This window comes from Staurois parvus, unplaced genomic scaffold (genome assembly GCF_062004578.1).
Source record: "Staurois parvus isolate SC_StPar_1 unplaced genomic scaffold, SC_StPar_1.0 ptg000288l, whole genome shotgun sequence".
Lineage (NCBI taxonomy): Eukaryota > Metazoa > Chordata > Amphibia > Anura > Ranidae > Staurois > Staurois parvus.
In genome coordinates, this window is record NW_028318084.1 from 2,285,326 (window position 1) to 2,308,658 (window position 23,333).

Sequence of the window (23,333 nt, forward strand, 5' to 3'; positions counted from 1 at the left end):
TTATATAATACAAATGCATTGTATACTCTACTTTATATAATACAAATGCATAGTATACTCTACTTTATATAATACAAATGCATTGTATACTCTACTTTATATAATACAAATGCATAGTATACTCTACTTTATATAATACAAATGCATTGTATACTCTACTTTATATAATACAAATGCATTGTATACTCTACTTTATATAATACAAATGCATTGTATTCTCTACTTTAAGAGAGTACTCAACAAAGAACTGGCTAATAATTTAACTGCATAGTAGTTTTAGGAAAAAATATTAGTCTTAACTCGTTTTGCGCAGCTATCACAATGGGCAACTATTAACTCTCAGATCCCATGGGTCAAGTTTGAATCTCAGTCTATACGCCCATTCTACTTACCGGGTATTTTGTGGTCCAGGGTCCCTCCACGATCGTTTACTTTTTATAACTCCATAGTGACCCACTCAATGACACTTTGGTCCACATACAAATTTAAGTTGAATTTGGTCTCTCCTGTTCCCCCCGGTGCTTCATTTTTTGGTGATCCTACTTTTGCACCAGCTTTTTCTTCTCCTCAACTGTTTCGTTGGTGGTATGATCAATCTCTTATCAGATTATCTGATTTTCAAAGAGGAGGATCTTACATTACCTTTGATATGCTGCGCGCGCTTTTTGATGTTCCCCTTCGTGAATACCTTCGTTACCGACAGATTAGACACTTTTTTGAATCACATTTTGGCCTTATACCATCTTCTCCGGTTTCCTTTTTTGAACGTACCAGCCGTGACTGTCCTAGGGGAAGGGGCCTTATTTCTAATTTTTATCACCAATCTTTGCTTTGTCTTTTTCATACGCCTCCTTTATACCGACAACGGTGGGAGGAGGATAGTGGCACCACTTTTTCGGATGAGGATTGGGATTCCATGGTGGATAATATATGTAAAAGTTCTCGATCTCTTTCTGTTCGTGAGACGGCCCTTAAAGTTTTACCTAGATGGTATTACACCCCATCAAGACTACATAGATTGTTCCCAAAAACGTCCCCTCTATGTTTTCGGGGCTGTGGCCTTACAGGCACTTTGGTGCATATATTTTGGGACTGCCCGTCCATTTCTTTGATTTGGTACAGGATATCCGAGGTGGCTACCTCACTGGCGGGTACCCCAGTACGCTTATCTATACAGACCTGTCTATTGGGGGCTCATATCCCAGGGGTCTCTGATGCCATTATGAGATTGATACATACTATGTGTATTGCCGCTTTATGGTCTATTGCCTTACATTGGAGGTCCAATGCTGTGCCTTTGGCCTCCATTTTACACAGAATTGATGCAGTAATGCTCATGGAACGCATTCATTATACTCTGCTGGATAAGATGCACTTATTTGATAAAAAATGGGAATCATGGAGGGATTATAGACATTTACTGCATGATTAACAACGTTTCCAGTGAAAAGTTACTGACAAATACAGTTGACAGATGTCTCATTCAACCTATCTTATCACTACCGTATTTCATGTACTTGCAATCTACTTTTTTTCTGTTTCTTCTCTTGCTTACTATAATATACTTTTCTGAATTGTACTTTTCATAAGTGCCTTGTTTTTGCTATACATATAATCTGAAAATGTGTTGTTGTTTTATTGTCTATTTTTTTTCAATAAAATCGTTTGTAAACAAAAAAAATATTAGTCTTAAAACCATTTATGGTATTCTCTAATATATTTGTATTAAATGATGCAGTTAAATTATATATGGCCCAGATACCACCAAGAAGTAGCTACCTCAATCCAACAGTATTTTCAACTGAATAATACTCCTGACACCTCCCCGGCTATGCTGTGGATGGCTCGCAAGGCGGTTTTCCATGGCTGCCTTATTTCTATGGCGGCAGCCAGGAATAGGGATAGTTGGAAGAAAATTCAGATGCTCACCAGGGAACTGGAAATGCATTATAGAGCTCATGTAGGTAACCCATCCCTATTGGATAGGGGCATGATATCACAAAAGCGCTTAGAACTGAAAACCCTGCAATCTCAAAATCTGCTATCTGTTGGCGAAACAGGACAGAAGTTGCAAACAAGGATAAATTTGCACAGACATACCATCAAGGAACATAAAGAAGATGACCTCTGCACACCTGTGGGACACCATTTCACACTACCAGGCCACACAATGGAAGACCTCAATGTTTTAGTTCTTAAAGGAAATTTCAAATCCATTCAGGAAAGAAAAACTTTTGAACTAAGAATGATAATTCTATTTGACACAAGAGATGCCCCTTAATTTGGACCTGGGATTCCTCACTCATTATCCAACAGTTTTATGACTATTAGCTGAAGCTTGACTCCCTCTGTGTGAGTGTAGTATTTCCCCTCCCCCCCCCCCCTTGCTTTTGCTGTATCTTATCTCTAGTCTCTTTTTTTTTTTTTTATCCCTTCTAACATTCTGCTGAAACTTTGTGATTTGTATAGTACTGCTTGGACTTTGAAGAAGGGGACATCCCCCGAAAGCTTGTCCTCAAAATTTTATGTTAGTGCAAATAAAAAAAGTATCACGGACAGTACTCAATTGTTTCTGCTATCTCAAAAAACTGAAAAAGCTTTACGTTGGTCTAAGGCAGTGGTGGGCAACCTTTTTTTTCAACTGAGCCAAATCTCGCCAAAACCACGATTGAAATTTATTTTGAGAGCCACATTTTTAAAACTGAAAATACATAGGATGGTACACTGTTTTTAGTTTCAATAAGTTTTTATAGTAATTCATCCCCCATAGTAATTCATCCCCCATATAGTAATTCATCCCCCATAGTTATTCATCCCCCATATAGTAATTCATCCCCCATATAGTAATTCATCCCCCATATAGTAATTCATCCCCCATAGTAATTCATCCCCCATATAGTAATTCATCCCCCATATAGTAATTCATCCCCCATAGTTATTCATCTCCCATAGTTATTCATCCCCCATATAGTAATTCATCCCCCATAGTAATTCATCCCCCATATAGTAATTCATCCCCCATAGTAATTCATCCCCCATATAGTAATTCATCCCCCATAGTAATTCATCCCCCATATAGTAATTCATCCCCAATATAGTAATTCATCCCCCATATAGTTATTCATCCCCCATATAGTAATTCATCCCCCATATAGTAATTCATCCCCCATAGTTATTCATCCCCCATAGTAATTCATCCCCCCTATAGTAATTCATCCCCCATATAGTAATTCATCCCCCATAGTAATTCATCCCCTCTATAGTAATTCATCCCCCATAGTAATTCATCCCCCATAGTAATTCATCCCCTCTATAGTAATTCATCCCCCATATAGTAATTCATCCCCCCTATAGTAGTTCATCCCCCATATAGTAATTCATCCCCCATAGTAATTCATCCCCCATAGTAATTCATCCCCTCTATAGTAATTCATCCCCCATATTAATTCATCCCTCATATAGTAGTAGTAAGTAAGTAGCAAGTAGTAAGCCAAGTCCCCCCCTGTGTCAATTCACTTACCTTTGCTCCGCGCGTTCCTCTCGCCGTGTTCCCGCGCCGTTCCGGTCTTCAGGGCGGACTGTGAGAGGAGCCTAGCTCCTCTCACGTTCGTCACGCTGCCCCGCCTACACACATCCTGACAGCCAATCACTGGCTATCAGGATGTGAGTGGCAGCGAGACTGGCCAATCATTGCATTTGAGCGCGCTGCCCTGGCTGTTTTTTTTTTTGATCACGCTGCAGAGTCCCTGCCGCCAGAGAGGAGGGAGGGGAGCGGGCGCCCGGCACACAAGAGCCGCATTAAAGCGTGTAAAGAGCCGCATGTGGCTCGCGAGCCGCGGCTTGCCGACCACTGGGCTAAGGCATTCTTTTTATTACACAGCAATTCAGCATCGATCATGTTCGCTCGGAAACCTAACCATTCAATTCGTCCCCAACATATATAGAAATTACGTAACAAGCACGGTATTATTTCCTCTTTGCCCAATGACGTTTTGGAAAAAAAGAGTTTTACTCCTCCCTGTTAGCTCCTCTACATGCGGATCCCCCTCCCCCTGCTGTCTCTTGGCTTGATTCCTTACCTCTTCCTGCTCAGATTTCATCTCTTAATGCCCCTTGTACTCTGGAGGAAATTACACAAGTAATTAGCACATTGAAAAGTTCCATGGCCCCAGGCCCTGATGGGTTCTCGGCCAGTTAATACAAACATTTTGCCCCTCTTTTAGCCCCATCTTTGGTGCCTATGTTCAATGAGGTTTTGCAGGGGTGCAGGTTTCCTGACGAGATGCTTTTGGCCAAAATGTCATTGTTAAACAAACCCTTAAAAGATCACCTTTTACCACAAAACTATAGGCCCATTTTTGTCATGAATAATGATTTAAAGATATTACGGTGTCCTTTTATGACACAGAGAATAGCTGTGATTCAGAGGATCTCAGCTATTCTCTGGTCATTCACAGTTTATATCACTCAGGAGATCAGTGGAGAACATGTTCAGCCCTTCACTGGAGATCTGTGTTCTACCTCCAGATTCTCCAGCCCAGAGCTGGAGAATCAGAGGGACCGCAAACTAAGCTGCGATAATTTATTTCTGTTTAGTAAACTGATCTTTTACTGTAATCTCACGAGATTATAGTAAAATCAGCCATTTTCCAGCGTTTGTAGACCGTTCTCCAGCGTTTGTAGACCGTTCTCCCTTCGTTTGGAGAACTGATCTACATATGCTTCATAAACGGCATTCACAGGAGAACTGTGTTCTCCGAGAATGCCGGAGAACTGAGCAGCGATCTATTACCGCTGGTTCATAAACGGACACCTTCGTCGTATCTTAGCAGATAGATTGGCCCCCATTATCTCCTCCTTAGTTTCACCTGACCAATCGGGATTTATATCTAACAGGCTTATTACAGATAATATACTCACTTTAAATGTTATCCAAGATGCTAATTTGCACTCTAAGGAGGTGTTCTTGTTGAGCCTAGACATTGATAAGGCCTTTGATAGTGTCCTCTGGCCCTATTTGTTTTCATTATTGCAGCGATTGGGCTTTAGTAACAAATTTCTTTCTGGTGTACGGGCTTTATATAACTCCCCCCAAGCAAGGATTAGACTTCCTGGCTGCAATTCTGACTTTTTTACCCTGGGAAGAGGCACCCGACAGGGTTGCCCGCTCTCGCCCTTACTGTTTGCGTTGATTTTGGAACCCTTGGCCTATGCCATAAGGTCACATCCTGATATCTCGGGGTACCCGCTCTTGGTCTCTCAATTTAAGTTATGTATGCATGCTGATGTCATGCTCTTCCTTACTAACCCTTTAGTATCCTTGCCTAATTTACAGTATCCTCGCTGTTGAACGATTTTGCATCCATATCAGGCCTCTCCGTAAATTTTTATAAATCTGTAGTTATGCTTATAAATATTACTGAGCCTCTGGGAGAGTCCCTTCGTGGTTCTTTCCCATTTCGTTGGGCCACGGACCGGATTCTATACTTGGGTGTTTATCTTACGCCCAAGGACGAAGGGCTATTTGCAGCCAATTACCCACCTTGTGTGTCCCGTCTTTATACTTTGCTTAAGATTTGGCATGGGTACCCTATTTCGTTTTTGGGAAGAGTCACGGTGGTAAAAATGAACATTTTACCTAAACGCCTTTATTTTGAGCGCTCCCAATATCTGTCTCTAAAACGTTCCATGATCACTTTCAACGAGTGATTAACAACTTTATCTGGTGAAATAGCCGTTCTCGCTTTATCTCTTGTCCTATATAAATTGCAATTAATAGGGGGCTTAGGCCTTCCTAATTTTTGGCTTTACTATCTGCCCGTTTTTCTCAACTTGCACAATGAGCGACTATTAACTCCTCGACTCCTTTGGTCAGATTTGGATCCCAATCCATACTCCTTTGTTATTTACCGGGTTTATTATGGACAAATATTCCCCTTCGCTCATTGTCGATTTATAATTCAGTTGTGTTTCACTCTCTGACACTTTGGTCCCATTACAAATTTAAATTGGGTCTTATCTCTTCAGTCCTGCCGGGTTCTACATTTTTCGGAGCCCCGGATTTTGCCACAGGGTTTTCATGTCCACAGGCTTTTCGCTGGTGGTATGATCGAGCTCTTATCAGACTAATGGATTTTCAGAGAGGTGGGTCTTTTATATCCTTTGATATGTTACGTTCGCTTTTTGATATCCTGCTTTGTGAACATTATCATTTTCTGCAAATACAACATTTTTTTTGGCTCTCAGTTTGGATTGACGCCCTCGGTGGTAAAAATGAACATTTTACCTAAACGCCTTTATTTTGAGCGCTCCCAATATTTGTCTCTAAAACGTTCCATGATCACTTTCAATGAGTGATTATCTGGTGAAATAGCCGTTCTCGCTTTATCTCTTGTCCTATATAAATTGCAATTAATAGGGGGCTTAGGCCTTCCTAATTTTTGGCTTTACTATCTGCCCGTTTTTCTCAACTTGCACAATGAGCGACTATTAACTCCTCGACTCCTTTGGTCAGATTTGGATCCCAATCCATACTCCTTTGTTATTTACCGGGTTTATTATGGACAAATATTCCCCTTCGCTCATTGTCGATTTATAATTCAGTTGTGTTTCACTCTCTGACACTTTGGTCCCATTATAAATCTAAATTGGGTCTTATCTCTTCAGTCCTGCCGGGTTCGACATTTTTCGGAGCCCCGGATTTTGCCACAGGGTTTTCATATCCACAGGCTTTTCGCTGGTGGTATGATCGAGCTCTTATCAGACTAATGGATTTTCAGAGAGGTGGGTCTTTTATATCCTTTGATATGTTACGTTCGCTTTTTGATATCCTGCTTTGTGAACATTATCATTTTCTGCAAATACGACATTTTTTTTGGCTCTCAGTTTGGATTGATGCCCTCGTCCCTGATTACTTATTTTGAATGTATCTGCCATGACTCACCTAGGGGCAGGGGTCTTATCTCAGATTTATATCGCTCTTTTTTGAATGCCATTTATCTCTCACTTCCCTTGTATAGACTGAAATGGGAGGTTGATTGTAATCTGGGGCGGACTGACAACTCATGGGGCCCCCGGGCAATAGGGGATCATGGGGCCCCTGTGTCCTTGCCCAAACTCAAAAAAGCCTATGAAAAAGGTACCAGGGGCATCTCATGGGGCCCTCTACTGACCCCGGGCCCTCGGGCAGCGCCCGAGTTTCCAAATTGTCAGTCCGCCCCTGATTGTAATATTACATTCTCAGATGAGGACTGGGACTCCATGGTGGATAATATATGTAGGGGCTCTAGATCTCTCTCGGTCCCTGAGGCGGCCCTTAAGGTATTAACCCGTTGGCATTATACCCCCTCTAGACTACATGTCATGTTTCCAGGAACGTCACACCTCTGTTCTAGGGGTTGTGGCCTTGATGGTACCCTTGTGCATATGTTTTGGGCTTGTCCTGGTCATTCCTTGATGTGGTGTAAGATTTTGGAGGTGGCCTCTGCCTTGGCAGTTCTCCGGTGGATTTGTCACTGCAAAATTGCTTATTGGCTGCATCCATTTCCGGGGTTCCAACCAACCTAATGAGGCTAATTCCGACTATTTGCATTTCCACTATTAGGGCCACTGCCATCCATTGGAAGTCACTGGTAGTCCCTTTGGCCTCTGTTTTGCGGACAGTCAATGTGGTCATGCTCATGGAACGTAATCAGTATGCATTATTGTATCGGATCCATTTATTCAACAGAAAATGGGATGGTTAGAAAACGCATTGACAATGTTAGATTGGATCATATGCTGATTTGTATTGATTCCTTGTTAGTTATGTGGTAATTCTGCCTATATTGGTGCCTACCTCTTTCATGTACTTGATCTTTATTTTTTTATGATTGTTTTTATATTACTGTAAATTACCTATGTACCTTTTTCTTATTGTGCATTCTACCTCATGATGATGTGCGGTTTTTGTATTCTGCCTCTCAATAAAAACGTTTGTAAACAAAAAAATTATATATAGCCAAAGCATATATGCTTTGTTGAGTATTCCCTTAAATCGGAACTAAACTCTCTCAATCAACATTAGCTATTTTTAATCCTTATGCTGCTAGCATTAGTAAACAGATAGGAAGGTATATTCTATTTACTTGTTTTAAACTTTTTTTTTTTACATTCAGTTTCTTCCCGATTCCTGGTCTAGGCCAAAATGATGTCATGCATCTTGGGTATCTTCATGGCCATTTTTTTCCTTTCATCTGGAGGAGGGGTTGGACTTTCTAGCTAAGCATGACCTCCTACCTGCATGCCTGAGCTAGGGGCAGGTGGATTCCAGGAACTAAGTGCTACATGAATCATACGCCCTTAGGGTCATGGCTAGAAATGCTAGGATGGTAATTTTCAAAGTGATTTCTCCCACAGTCTCTTTGCATTTTTTGCATGTAGGGTAGGTTTTCAGTGGTCAATACCTGTGGAATTCAAAAACAATTCTAAAGAGAATCAAATATCCCCCCAATTACAATCAATATGCAACCCACACCCCTCAATATTGATTGTAATTGGGGGATATTTGATTCTCTTTAGAATTGTTTTTGAATAATGTACTTTCAAGGGCTGAAAGTTTTTGTAATTTGAATTTAGAGATTGATTGGGTTATTTTGAGTTTATACCGTATTCACGTTTGTCATTATAATACCTGTGGAATGTGTGTTAAAATGGCTACTTTCCATCTGAAACCAGTGTAATAGGATGAGAAGGCAGGAGCACAATTTGGAGACAGGAACAGAGATTTGTCACCCTATAACAGGTAGTGTCTGTATAAGGGCCTCCATTGGAATATCATCAGATATTTTCATAATAAGTGGCAGATTTAAAAAAGATTGAAAACTATTTTTTAAATAAATTACCATGTTAAAGATTATGTGAGATTTTAAGGGTTTTTATATGTGCTTTAAAGGCAATCTGTACTGACAAATTTATGGGGGCTACCATTGCTGGCCCCTCCCAATGATGACAGTTGTTAATTTGTCATGATAATCCACTGCCTTTATTAGTAAGTAAACAACATGGAATAAATATGTGCTCAGAGCAGGGGCGGACTGACCTTTTGGAAACTCGGGCACTGCCCGAGGGCCCAGAGTCAGTAGGGGGCCCCATGAGATGCTCCTGGTACCTTTTTCATAGGCTTTTTTGAGTTTGGGCAAGGACACAGGGGCCCCATGATCCCCTATTGCCCGGGGGCCCCATGAATTGTCAGTCCACCCCTGGCTCAGAGGCTTAAACTTCACTCTAACTTTACAGGGTACATACTTACAACCTCACAACCAACCTCCTTCATTCTACCCACCATTCCATCCCCCACAGCCATCTCCTCCTGTGCCACCTTCCCCTCCCTCCTAGATTGTAAGCTCGAAAGAGCAGGGCCCTCAAACCCCTCGTGTATTGTATTGTTACTGTCTTGTCTCATGTTCTGTCCCCCTGCTTCTGTACAGCGCTGAGCATACCCTTTGGCGCTATATAAATACTGTATAATAATAATAATACTTGTTACAGGCCAATAATTCTGAAAGTATTCAATGTAAAGCCAGACAGAATACTAGCATTTTAGAAAGAGGTCAGCATGTACTATACCCTGTTTAGGTTACCTTTTAGAACCATTGCAACCTTGTACAGACCCGGGAACACATTGCCATACGTGGTGGGATTGCCCAGTAGCTCGAACCTTCTGGGTTGAAATTTTCAACATGTTATCCACACTTAGCACTACCACGCTGCAACCCAATCCGACAACAGCCCTACTCAATCAACGCCCTCCTGGCATTTCCAATTCGCAATTCAAACTCCTTCTGCAAGTCACTACGGCAGCCAAGCAGGTTATTGCGAAATCCTGGAAATCCCCCTCTCTAAATATTACAGCTGTTAAAACCAGAATAACGCAAGCCATGATACACGCAAAGGTGGAAGCCACTATTCTTGACACGATCACTAAATTCTTAAATGTTTGGAGTCCCTGGGTAGAGTGTTTCCTCCCGCCTAACTTTGATGAATCACTTCTTCTCCCTTGATTTGCATACAGTGCACCCTAGGTATCGTCTATGACCCACCTCATGCAGCGCATAGGTGTCGCCCAGGGGCGGACTGACAACTCATGGGGCCCCCTGGCAATAGGGGATAATGGGGCCCCTGTGTCCTTTCCAAAACTCAAAAAAGCCTATGAAAAAGGTACCAAGGGCATCTCATGGGGCCCCCTACTGACCCCGGGCCCTCGGGCAGTGCCCAAGTTTCCAAATGGTCAGTCCGCCCCTGGTGTCGCCATACTCTTATTTACCGTTCATGGAGTCATTGCTGTTGCTCCTCCTTCCCCCCCCCTTCGATCCTCCTCTAAATTTCCTCAACCTTTTATAATGTTCCAGTGAGCCATTACCCCAACTGGTCAAATTTACAACATCTCTCGTTAACAACTTCTACTCATTTGTTATCATCAGAAATATAGCACTGTCTTGGTGATCCTCTCTGTCCCCCTTATTATAATGACATTGGCGCTGTGACTTTTATTCTCCATGTCTTGTTGTCAGTACAATGCCCAATGTATACTGGTAATGTCTCCCCGTCCTTGTTATATTGCTTCATTGTTAATAAAATGTTTCAACAAGAAACATTGCAACCTTAGCTTACAAAATGTACAGTATATGATTGCATAGAGCTTTGGTAATTCTCCAAATTTTGTGTATTCTAGGTGCAGAGTTTTGAAGAGGACTACCCAAGGGCACTCAGTCAGGACAGAATTTCAGGTAGGTCTCTCTCTTATTCATTAACCTCCCTAGCGGTATTCCCGAGTGTAGCTCGGGGTAAAGTTTCAGTACCAAAAGCGGTAACCCAGAGCTACACTCGGGCTTACCATGCGGCGTTGCATAGGGAGTCCCTGCAGCAGTTACCTTGTCCTGCGCTCCTGCGATGTGTCCCCTGCAGCGTCCCCGGCCATCTCCTCCAGCCGATGCCGGCATCCGGCTTCTGTGTTCGGGACGTACGGGCGCCGCTGGGAAATTTGAACATTTTAAAAAATGTAATTTTTTCCAAACAAATTTTACATAGTAAAACATTGCTGTTTCAACCCATTTCACATACATTTTGTCCCGAGTGCTTTGTCCGGCGCCCTGCCTGCATTTTGACTGTTCTTTCTGCCTAGAAACTGAGAAAAGTCCATGGCGTCCAAAAAGCGTCCCTTTAGGTGAAAAGCGGTTTTAGACCGGCTAGAGAACAGCGATAGTAAATTAGAACCACTTGCAGAATTGAGTGATAATGATTCGTGGGGGAAATTCGTCATCAGACACTGAAAACGATTCTGCGACTTTGCTCAGCGATGTGCGAATTTGGCGCTATATTTCAAATTTCAGTGTTTTTGGTTTGATTACATTATTGAATTAAATGTATTATTATTATTTTTTATGATTATTTATTAAATTATAATTTATGGTTTTGTGTTTCAAGTTTTATCCTACCCGGGATGTTTACTAGACTCTTGTTCGGACAGATTTCAGTGAGTTATTCCTAAAAATTACAGGCCTACAATAAAAAAAAATACATATTTCCATGCAAACAAATATACCGCTTTGAACACAGATATATGGACATAATCAGACCGCTAGGGAGGTTAAAATGAAAAACATTCAAACAAAATTCTATTACTGTATACCCAAGATAAGTGAGGGGCCGAACACCCCCGTTAGGTTTGAATGTTCCACTGCGAACTGAACGAAAGTTCGACTGCGAACTTCAAACAGAGGGGACAATTCACTAAGCGGTATCTTACTGCATCTGAGTATGCGGCAAGACACCGCACAGCTACTAAAATACTGCATGAGTTATATTATTACGTCATGCTGTATTTTAGAAAACATTCTTTAAGCGGGTTCTCCGCTGACATCTGAATGTAAAAAGAATTGCCGGCATTTCCCGGCAATTAAAACATCTTTTTTTAAAATCATCTTTTTTTAAAAACGCATGCGTCCCCCCATTCAAAGCAAGCCTTTCAGGTCTGGTATGGATTTTGCAGGGAACACTCCACGACAACATTTTTTTAAAAATGGCATGGGGATCCCCCCCCCCAAAATCCATGCCACTTCCTTATCCAAACATGCAGAGTGGCAGGTCAGGAAAGGGGGGGGGGGCAGCGAGCTCCCACTCCCCCACCTCTGAACCATACCAGGCCACATGCCCTCAATATGGGGAGGGTGCTTTGGGCCAGGGCCCCCTCCACAAAGCACGTTGGGGCAAGGGCCTCTTCCCCACAACCGTTACCAGAGGTTGTGGGGGTCTGCGGGTAGGGGGATTATCGGAATCTGAAAGCCCCCTTTGACAAGGGGGCCCCCGATACCGCCCCATGCTAATGAGTATGGGGTACATGGTACCACTACTCATTCACGAAAAAAAAAAATGTGTAAAAAATGATAGTAGACAATCTTTGACAAGTCCCTTATTAAAAACAAAAATAAAAAAAATGTCCCCCGAAGTAGATCCAGCACCAATCACAATGCCTACCATCACCCAAAAAAAAGAAAGGCTCCAGTCTCGATGCTGGCTCCCACCGTCTGACAGCTGCGCCGAGATGGCAGTTCTTAAATACTGTGATGATGTCACAAGGGGGCGCCCCCTGGTTACGTCATCATGCGCTGTGATTGGCCAAAGCTTTGGCCAATCACAATGCACTGCCAGGGCGAAGTGCATTGTGGGGCGCGGCAGGCGAACAGCTTGTAGAATGCCCTTACCGTTCGTGTGTTCGCCGAACACACGAACGGCCGATGTTCGAGTCGAACATCAAGCCCAACACTACCCAGGATAAGAATATTGTTTAGTAACACTTGTACTGTCATTCCTGAGTTCCTTCATTTGTAATGTACAGCGCTGAGCGAACTATTGGCGCTTTATAAATACTGTATAATAATAATAATAATTTGTCATGCTAACTCAGATGATGCAGAGCTTCATCAGTCCCTGATTGAGAAAAGTATGTTAATCAGAAGTTATGTCTTTACAATGACTTTCATAGCCCAACATTTTTGTAGCATAGGATTGTTATAGAACATATAGAATATGGCACCACAGAATTGTTACTATAAGCACATGAAATGAATTATTCAAATATAAAAAACACTTTATCCAGTTGCAGGGTTCTCAAATATTTTCCACATGAATGCACAGTACGAAGCAACATTCCATATGAGTCTTAACGCGTTTTGAACAGACAAACATCTTTATTAGGAGCACATGTGAATGAGATCTAAGAAATCAGTACATGATTATATGATCATTAAACAGCACAAAGCGCAATACATAAGACTTTAGTTGTATATATGGGCAGCACAGCGGCTAAATGGTCACCACTTCCACCTAGCAGTACTAGGGTCCTTGGCTTGAATCCAAACCACGGCACCATCTGCCTGGAGCAGGGGCGGACTGACCATTTGGAAACTCTGGCACTGCCCGAGGGCCCGGGGTCAGTAGGGGGACCCATGAGATGCCCCTGGTACCTTTTTCATAGGCTTTTTTGAGTTTGGGAAGGACACAGGGGCCCCATGATCCCCTATTGCCCGGGGACCCCATGAGTTGTCAGTCCGCCCCTGGTAGTGCCCCATCATTGCTGTCATTGAAAGGAATATTGACCCTTCATTGGTGTTAGTGGATGGAATAGTGTCTCATCATTGATATTAGTGGGAAGTATATTGTCCCATCGTTGGTATCAGTTGGGGGAATTATGCCCCACTTTTGGTGTCAGTGTTAAGAATAGTGCCCCCTAGGGCCGAATAAAGGCTAGTAAAGGGCCACAGTTTGGAGACCACTGAATTCTGTATGCTATGCTGTATATTACATACTGTGCACCACTGCATGCTGTGTTTTATACTATGTCCCACAAGCTGCAGCACTGAGTACACTGTGCCATATGTTACATTCCGAGTTTCTTCTAAGAATCTCATTCTGTCTAGCACACTGGCATGCTTTTTCATTTTTTTTTTTCATTTTGTAAAAAGAACATAAATCTTTTCACAAAAATACTTTTATAACGTTCTTAAAACTTCCAGCCAGATGATCGAGGTTAGTGAACCTGAAAAACATGTTTTACTAGAAATGACAACATATCAGCTAAAGAAAGGACGACTGCTTAGAAAACTGAGCTTTACACTGTAACCCAGAACACACATCCAATCAGATAGGACAGGTTTTGACGTCATCTTTACGCTCTGATTGTGTCAGTAGCAGGTGAATAGACCATAAGACCCCATTAGGACCTAAGTGATTTGAAGCGTGCATCCCAAAGCACTTCAACATTCAACAAGATTCCCATTATATTCAGTGGTGTTCATTCACACCTGAGCATCGGGTTGCTTAAAGCTTGTTGTATGAATCCCTTCATTGGCTCCCGATTGCCCAACGCATCAAATTCAAACGGCGAACTCTGACCTACAAAGCCATTCACAACGCCGCCCCAAACTACATAACTGACCTGATACCCAAATACTACTCTACCCGTGCCCTCCGCTCCTCACAGGACCTCCTACTCTCTAGCTCCCTGGTCTCCTCCTCCCATGCCCGATTGCAGGGTTTCTCTAGGACTTCCCCCATCCTCTGGAACTCCCTACCCCAATCATCAGACTGTCACCTACCCTCTTCACCTTTAGGCGCACCCTGAAAACCCTCCTCTTCAGGGAAGCCTACCCCGACCTCACCTAACACCTGACCTCACCTAACACCTGACCTCACCTAACAACTAACCTCCTCCACTCCTCCCACCACTCCATCCCCCACAGCCATTTCCTCCTGTACCACCTTCCCCTCCCTCCTAGATTGTAAGCTCGAAAGAGCAGGGCCCTCGAACCCCTCGTGTATTGTATTGTTTCTGTCCTGTCCAGGGGCAGACTGACCATTCAAGCTCTCGGGCACTGCCCGAGGGCCTGGACTCAGTAGGGGCCCCCACGAGATGCCCCTGGTACCTTTCATTGGCTTTTTCATAGGCTTTTTTGGATGTGGGCGAGGACACAGGGGCCCCATGATCCCTATTGCCCAGGGGCCCCATGAGTTGTCAGTCCACCACTGCTCCTGTCTCATGTTCTGTCCCCCTTGCTATTGTACAGCGCTGAGCAAACCCTTTGGCGCTTTATAAAGACTGTATAATAATAATAATATGAAGTTCAAAAAATACATTCGCTATTTTGGGGCAGAGTCGCTCATTTTTGCCCTCTATAGACTTCAATGGGAGCACCTAAAAATTCCTAAAAATGTGATTTCTTGATTCTCCTATTAGCAACTGGCCTTTTATTGACTAAAATGTGCATACAAATGCATACTATAAAGTTCTCAAACATTTTCTGAAAATGCTCATGCTGTGAATGAGTGCTCAAGTTGACTGACTTTACATTTCACTGCACATATAGGGGTAGATTTCCTTAAACTGGTGCATTCGGAATCTGGTGCAGCTGTCCATGGTAGTCAATCGGCTTCTAACTTCAGCTTGTTCAATTAAGGTTTGGCAAATAAATCTGGAGCAATAGTGTTTTTAGAAAAGCGCCACACCCTAAATCTCTAAAGCAGCAAATTCCACTTCAAAAAAATCACAAATTAATTTTTTGCTCAAACGTGAGGATGTCGTTGGTGACGAAACGCGTAGGGCGTGGCCTACTGGATGCCGACGTCTGAGACAGTCTCTGTAATCTGTAGGGAGGTGATTCGTGGTGAACGAAGTTACGTTCGTGTACCGCTGCCTAAACTAATGCTTGTAACACTGGTGTCGGTGCAGACACCTCACTTGTGAGTTTTATTCGTTCATTAAAAATTTGTTACATGTGTGAAACTTGCTGCACCATGATTTTGTTCTTTTACCTTTTAAACATGGTCCCAATGGTATGGAGGTGTATGAAAGAAAGATGAGCTGTATCCCTGGAAATTTCCTATATCCTTGAATGGTGGCTATTTATCTGAGGAGAGTCCGTTTATTTTGCACAGCATTGTATTCAGGAATTGGACTGCTATATATTGCCCCAGAGCAAAAAGTGCTTGTTGTGAGTCCAAATGTTCAGCATTTAGCTCTGGTGAGTGATTCAACATTTTTTGGTGGTGGCTTCAACACAGTATGGACATTATTTGAAGACTTTTTGAATATTTAATGATTTGGAATATTTAATGATTTATGAATAATTTTTTATATATATTTTTTTCACATTATTATTTAGCGCATTCCTTTTATTTATTTAAATAAATCTGGAGGCAGCTTGGTTTCTATACGGACTTGTGTCAGATTTTGCACTCTCCAGCTTTAGTAAATAGCCCTCATAATTCATCATATGGAGAACATAGGCAGTTCTGCTTTCAGCACCAAGGAGGGGTCACTCTGGTGTCAGGGAAGGGGGGTCGTAGAGTCAGAAATAGAGCTGCCTTTGTCCTACTTTACGATTGTTGTCCTTCCCTATCATTGTACACATCCTTCTCACTTCCACTACCTGTACAACAGGCAGAGGCATAGGTACTGTCCTCATTCCACTTTCTGTATTACTACATCCCGGGGCCCTGTATGAGGGAGAGGCTTTGATAAAGGTGTAGGATTGTTCCAAAGACACAATAAGTGTGTATTGTTGGTATGAGTGGAACTTTCCAGTCTAGGACATCTCTGCTTAGCTTGTCTTCTCCATGTGCCACCTCTGAGGGTTATGGTGGTTGGTTGGTTGGTTATTTATTGTTATAGACACCAACCAAAACATTAAGGTCCTATTCACACCCAAGCATTGCGGGAATGTGCGTTTCCACTCACTTTTTTTGCATGTTTTTCACACTTTAACCACTTCCTGTCCGGACACTTTTACCCCCTTCCTGACCAGGGCAATTTTCAGCTTTCAGCGCTATCACACTTTGAATGACAATTGCGCGGTCATGCCACACTGTACCCAAATGAATTTTTTACCATTTTTTTGAGACAGATAAAGCTTTATTTTGGTGGTATTTATTCACTGCTGGGATTTTTATTTTTTTTGCTATGTAAATGATAAAGTCCAAAAAGTTTGAAAAAAAGTGTTTGTTTTTTTTTAATTTTGCAAATAAATAATATTTCATAATAAATCTTGGCCAAAATTTATTCTGTTATCTTTTTAGTAAAAAAAAAAATCCAAATTAGTTTATAACCAAAAATTATAATTTTTAAATATTTTTTTTTACATTTTTATTTTATTTTTTTATATTATTTTTTTTTATTTTTATTTTTTTTTCTACATATTGTCACCCTAGCAGTACAGTGTCACCATGGTGACACTGTACTACTTGTGGGGGGTGATGAAGATTTTTATTTTTTTTTTTTTACACTGATTGCTTTTACACCCATATAGGATGTAAAAGCAATCATTTCTCTTTCTCTCTGTCTGCATTCTTGCACTCATTGAGAAGTACTGAGTGAGCTGTGATTGGTCACAGCTTGTCACATGGTACAAGGCTGTTGTGAATAGCCCTGTACCATGTGACCTCTGTGATCATTCACAGATTTCACACGTAGTAAGCAATGATGTTAGAAGTGACATCTTGCTTACTACTTTGCATGTGATCACTGATTGGCCAATCAGTGATCACATGATCGGGACCTTGTACAGAGGTCCCGTCTGATGATCGGTGTTTCACTGTGTCCAGAGGACACAGCGGGCACCGGATCACGGTGCTGCGCGCTCCCTGGGAGCAAACAGTGTGCGGGGAGGCCCTTTATAAATGGCCACCCGACCCTGCAGGGCCACCGTCTGTCCGTTTATGTACAATGGCCAGTCGGGAAGTAGTTAAGCAAATTAAAAGCTATTTGTCTGATATGGTTTACTGCACTTTACAGTTCAGCTTTGCTTTTGCACTATATACAGTATCTTTAGTTTTTTTTTATTTCCAGCCCGGGTTCACGTATGTGCGGTGTGGTATATCACATGCGATTTGTGTGCGGTGCGATCGGAGCCATACATTTTGTGCTGCGCGCTCCAAGGGAGTGCGCAAAAACAGGGTGCGGGGAGGCCCTTTATAAACGGCCACCCGACCCTGCACTGCCACCGTCCGGCCGTTTATATGCAACGGCCCATCAGGAAGTGGTTAAAGTGCATATGAGTGATGAGAGATACTCCTGGTCATCAGCAAGTGGGCATCTGGAATTCGGATCGTCTGTTAGGCAGCAGCAAGAATTACAGCACACCGACCAAGCTTCCAGACCAGACATGTTTCGTGCATTAGCACGAAACATGTCAGGAAGCTACCCTCAGTGACTTTACCACGTGGTTCCTTCATATGGCCAGGTGCCATTATTGATAGCACTCATATCAGGTGTAAGTTATATCTATTTTATATTGATTTTATCCTAATAAAACATTATTGCACTATGGCATTTTCTGTGCTTGGGCTCATTTGTCTTTGAGCATGCCTTTTCAAGGAGACCACTTGATGACATCTTAAGTGTTGGCTCCCTCTGGTGGACCTGGATTGCACTTCTGTTATCTGGAAGCTTGGTCGGTGAGCTGTAATTCTCGCTGCTGCCTAACAGACGATCCGAATTCCAGATGCCCACTTGCTGATGACCAGGAGTATATCTCTCATCACTCATATGCGCTTTAAATGCGCTATCTGGTTAGTGCAATCTACATCTATAACTTATCCCACCACGAATGTCAATATTACCAGCACAGACTATTTGCTGTTAGTAAATCAACCCCATTGTGTTGCGAAACCAATGCTTAGAAAAACATGCATCTGCTAATCGCATTTTGGGTGTCGTTAAGAATCAACCACTTCCCGACCGGCCGTTGCATATAAACGGTGACGGTGGCACTGCAGGGTGGGGTGACCGTTTATAAACGGCCTCCCTGCTCGTGCGCGCTCCCTGGGAGCGCGCAGCACCGTGATCCGGTGCCCGCTGTGTCCTCCGGACACAGTGAAACACCGATCGTCGGACGGGACCTCTGTACACATGCAAAGTAGTAAGCAAGATGTCACTTGTGACATCATTGCTTACTACGTGTGAAATCTGTGAATGATCACAGAGGTCACATGGTACAAGGCTATTCACAAAAGCCTTGTACCATGTGACAAGCTGTGACCAATCACAGCTCACACAGTACTTCTCAATGACTGCAAGAATGCAGACAGAGAGAAAGAGAAATGATTGCTTTTACATCCTATATGGGTGTAAAAGCAATCAGTGTAAAAAAAAAAAATCTTCATCACCCCCCACAAGTAGTACAGTGTCACCATGGTGACACTGTACTGCTAGGGTGACAGTATGTAAAAAAATAAAAAAAAATAAAAAAATAACATAAAAAAATAAAATAAAAATGTAAAAGAAATGTTTAAAAATTATAATTTTTGGTTATAAAATAATTTGGATTTTTTTTTTTACTAAAAAGATAACGGAATAAATTTTGGCTAAGATTTATGATGAAATATTATTTATTTGCAAAATTTTATAAAAAAAACACTTTTTTTCAAAATTTGTGGACATTTCATTTACATAGCAAAAAAAATACAAATCCAAGGGGTGAATAAATACCACCAAAATAAAGCTTTATCGGTGTCAAAAAAATGGTAAAAAATTCATTTGGGTACAGTGTTGCATGACCGCGCAATTGTCATTCAAAGTGTGATAGCGCTAAAAGCTGAAAATTGCCCTGGACAGGAAGGGGGGGAAAGTGTCTGGACTGGAAGTGGTTAATAGCACCGCAGGCACCATGTGTGTGTGCAATGTGTTTATAAAGGGTTTCCAGAATGTGTGGCAAAACATGCATTTTTGTGTGTTTAGTCACCTGTTTAGAAATGCAGCCTTACTGTTATGTAAAGCACACTGCATACACTCTAACATACTTTTATGTAAACAGTTTTTTTTATGTTTCAAGAGGACAAATTATTACATATTGTTTGACAAATTCAGCAAAGTCTAGAATAACATTAACCGCTTCAGCGCCGCCCCATAGCAGAAATACTGCTACAGGGTGGCAGCTATGCACAAAATCACGTGTATGTGTGTGTGTATATATATATACAGTTGTGTTCAAAATAATAGCAGTCAGACATCACTAACCGGATCAATCACTGTTTTTGGTAGAAATGATCTTTCTACATGGCAGATAATTTCCTAGCAGGTGTAGTAGAGTAATAGAAATCCAACAGACCCGACAGTCATGACATGCATGCTGCTGATTCTGTGTCATTGAATCACTCATTGAAAGGGGCGTGTTCAAAATAATAGCAGTGTGGAGTTCTATTAGTGAGGTCATTCATTCTTTGAAAAACAGGTGGCAATTATTGCCCTTATTTAAGGAAGGAAGGAAGGCAGCAAATGTTGGACATGCTGGTTACAGTGCATTTCTCTCTGAAATTCTGAGGAAAATGGGTCGTTCCAGAAATTGTTCAGAAGCGTACCTTGATTAAAAAGTTGATTGGAGAGGGGAAAACATATAAAGAAGTGCAGAAAATGATCGGCTGCTCAGCTAAAATGATCGCAAATGCTTTAAAATGGCAACCAAAACCTGACAGACGTGGAAGAAAGCGAAAAACTACCATTGGAATGGATAGAAGAATAGCCAAAATGGGGCGGACTCAGCCAACAATCAGCTCCAGGAAGATGAAAGAAGGTGTGACGTTCCCTGTGAGGACTGTTACAATTAGAAGACGCCGATGTGAAGCCAAGCTATCTGCAAGAAGTCCCCGCAAAGTCCCACTGTTGGAAAAAAGACGTGCTGAAGAGGTTACAATCTGCCAAAGAGCACATTGATTGGCCTAAAGAGAAATGACGCAACATTTTGTGGACTGATGGAAGCAAGATTGTTCTTTTTGGGTCTAGTGGGCGGAGACAGTTTGTCAGACGACCCCCAAACACTGAATTCAAGCCACAGTACACTGTGAAGACAGTGAAGCATGGTGGTGCAAGAATCATGATATGGGGATGTTTCTCATACTACGGTGTTGGGCCTATTTATCGCATACCAGGGGTCATGGATCAGTTTGAATACATCAGAATACTTGAAGAGGTCATGCTGCCTTATGCTGAAGAGGAAATGCCCTTGAAATGGGTGTTCCAACAAGACAACCACCCCAAACACACCAGTAAACGTGCAACATCTTGGTTCCAGACCAACAAGATTGACGTTATGGAGTGGCCAGCCCAATCCCCGGATCTTCATCCAATAGAAAACTTGTGGGGTGACATCAAAAATGCCGTTTCTGAGGCAAAACCAAGAAATAGAGAAGAACTGTGGAATGTGGTCCAATCATCCTGGGCTGGAATACCTGATCACAGGGGCCAGAAGTTGGGTGACTCCATGCAACACAGATGTACAGCAGTTCTCAGAAACAGTGCGACTACAACCAAATATTCATGAAGTCATTCAAAGGAAAGAAAAATCTTCAAACATTTCTCAGTTTATATAGTGAATGTTTGAGTTTGTAAAGAAGAATACAAACACGGCCATTTTTCTGAACCGTCTAATATTCACTTTTCTTCATTTTTTTTAGAGGAACAACACAAATTTGATATTTTTCTTCATGTTGTGATTTGGAATAGAATGTGTCGTGTTCCCAATGCATTTGTGTGGATGGAAATAAAAGCTATTAGAAGGATTTTCAGCTTTATTCACTTTTTTCAACACACTGCTATTATTTTGAACACAACTGTATATGATTTTGCATTTCCAGGTAGGGGGTGACCGCAAGTCCTGTGCGCGCCCAACCCGCGCTGCCTTTCGTGGCCTCGGCTGTTAATCCCCATGTCCCGCCCAGTGATTACTCGCCGGCACCCGGTGATTGCCAAGCATCTCAGATGAGGGGGAGAACTGTTTGTATACAAAACAGTTCTCTCCCCTCTCAGCTCCTGCACACTGCTTTGCATGGCTGTGCACAGCACAGCCATGCAAAGCAATGTGCTTACAATGAAGCACACAGACACAGCCCCAAGTAAAACAGTACACAGCACACTGTTAACCCTTTGATCACCCCACATGTTAACCCCTTCCTGCCCAGTGCCATTAGTACAATGTCAGTGCTTTTTATAGCACTGCATTGGTGTCACTGGGGACAGTGGGGGTCAGTGACATCAAGTCAGTTCCCCCCCAGTGTCAGAATGTTCGCCGCAGTCCCGCTATAAGTCGCTAATCGCTGCCATTACTAGTAAAAATTTAAAAAAAAAATGTAAAAGCCCAGTATATATACCGCCATTGTAAACTGGATTTTTTTTTTAGCAAAGACATGTAGCAGAATACATTTTGGCCTAAATTTATGATGAAATTAGATTTTTTAAAATTTACTGGACATGTTTAATAGCAAAAAGTCAAAAATATTGGGGGGTTTTTGTCGGTCTTCTTTTTTTTGTCGGTCTTTTTTTGTTTTCTTACAGCGCAAAAAATAAAAAAATGCACAGGCAATCAAATACCACCGAAAGAAAGCTCTATTCATGGGGAAAAAAAAACGTAAATTTCATTTGGGTGCAGCATTACATGACCACACTATTGTCCATTAAAATAACGCAGCAACGTAACACGTAAAAATGGCCTGGTCAGGAAGGGGGGGTAAATCCTCTGGAGCGCAAGTTGTTAATGACCAGTGCAGTGACACGCAAAACCCCACTCACTGCCGTCCAGCCCCAGTGCCGCAATGTGCATGGTGCCTGCAGAAAATACAGTGTGTGTGTATATACACCGCGTTCCAAATTATTATGCAAATTCTATTTAAGTGTCACAAAGATGAAATATTTTGTTTTTCAGTGTAACTCATGGATGGCATTGTGTGTCGGGGCTCTTTTGATCACTGAAAACAATCTCGGACACCTGTGATAATTAGATTGGCCGGTGAGCCCAATTTAAGGAAAAACTACTAAAGGACGGTGTTCCATATTATTAAGCAGAGCACCATTTTCAAGCAATATGGGGAAGGAAAAGGATCTCTCTGCTGCCGAAAAGAGTGAAATAGTTCGATGCCTTGGATGAGGTATGAAAACATTCGATATTTCACGAAAACGTAAGCGTGATCATCGCACTTTGAAGAGATTTGTGGCTGATTCAGAGCACAGACGGGTTGGTGCAGATAAAGGCACATTGAGGAAGATTTCTGCCAGATCCATGCATCGGATCAAGAGAGCAGCTGCTAAAATACCATTACATAGCAGCAAACAGATATTTGAAGCTGCTGGTGCCTCTGGAGTCCCACGGACATCAAGGTGTAGAGTCCTCCAGAGTCCTGCAACTGTGCATAAACCTTCTGTTCGGCCACCACTAACCAATGCTCACAAGCAGAAACGGCTGCATTGGGCAGAAAAATACATGAAGACTAATTTTCAAACAGTCCTGTTCACTGATGAGTGCCGTGCAACCCTG

At 42.2% G+C, this 23,333-nt stretch overlaps 1 protein-coding gene across 5 annotated transcripts in view; it reads left to right on the forward strand.

Annotated features, from left to right (window-relative positions):
- The window catches only part of ITPRID1 (ITPR interacting domain containing 1), a 255,342-nt gene that overhangs the window by 167,597 nt on the left and 64,412 nt on the right, over positions 1–23,333 (forward strand). For all 5 annotated transcript variants that reach the window (XM_089682393.1, XM_089682396.1, XM_089682397.1 and 2 more), the window contains one exon: positions 10,712–10,766. In XM_089682393.1, the coding sequence (XP_089538519.1) occupies positions 10,712–10,766 (55 nt within the window). The remainder of the gene's footprint in view (positions 1–10,711; positions 10,767–23,333) is intronic.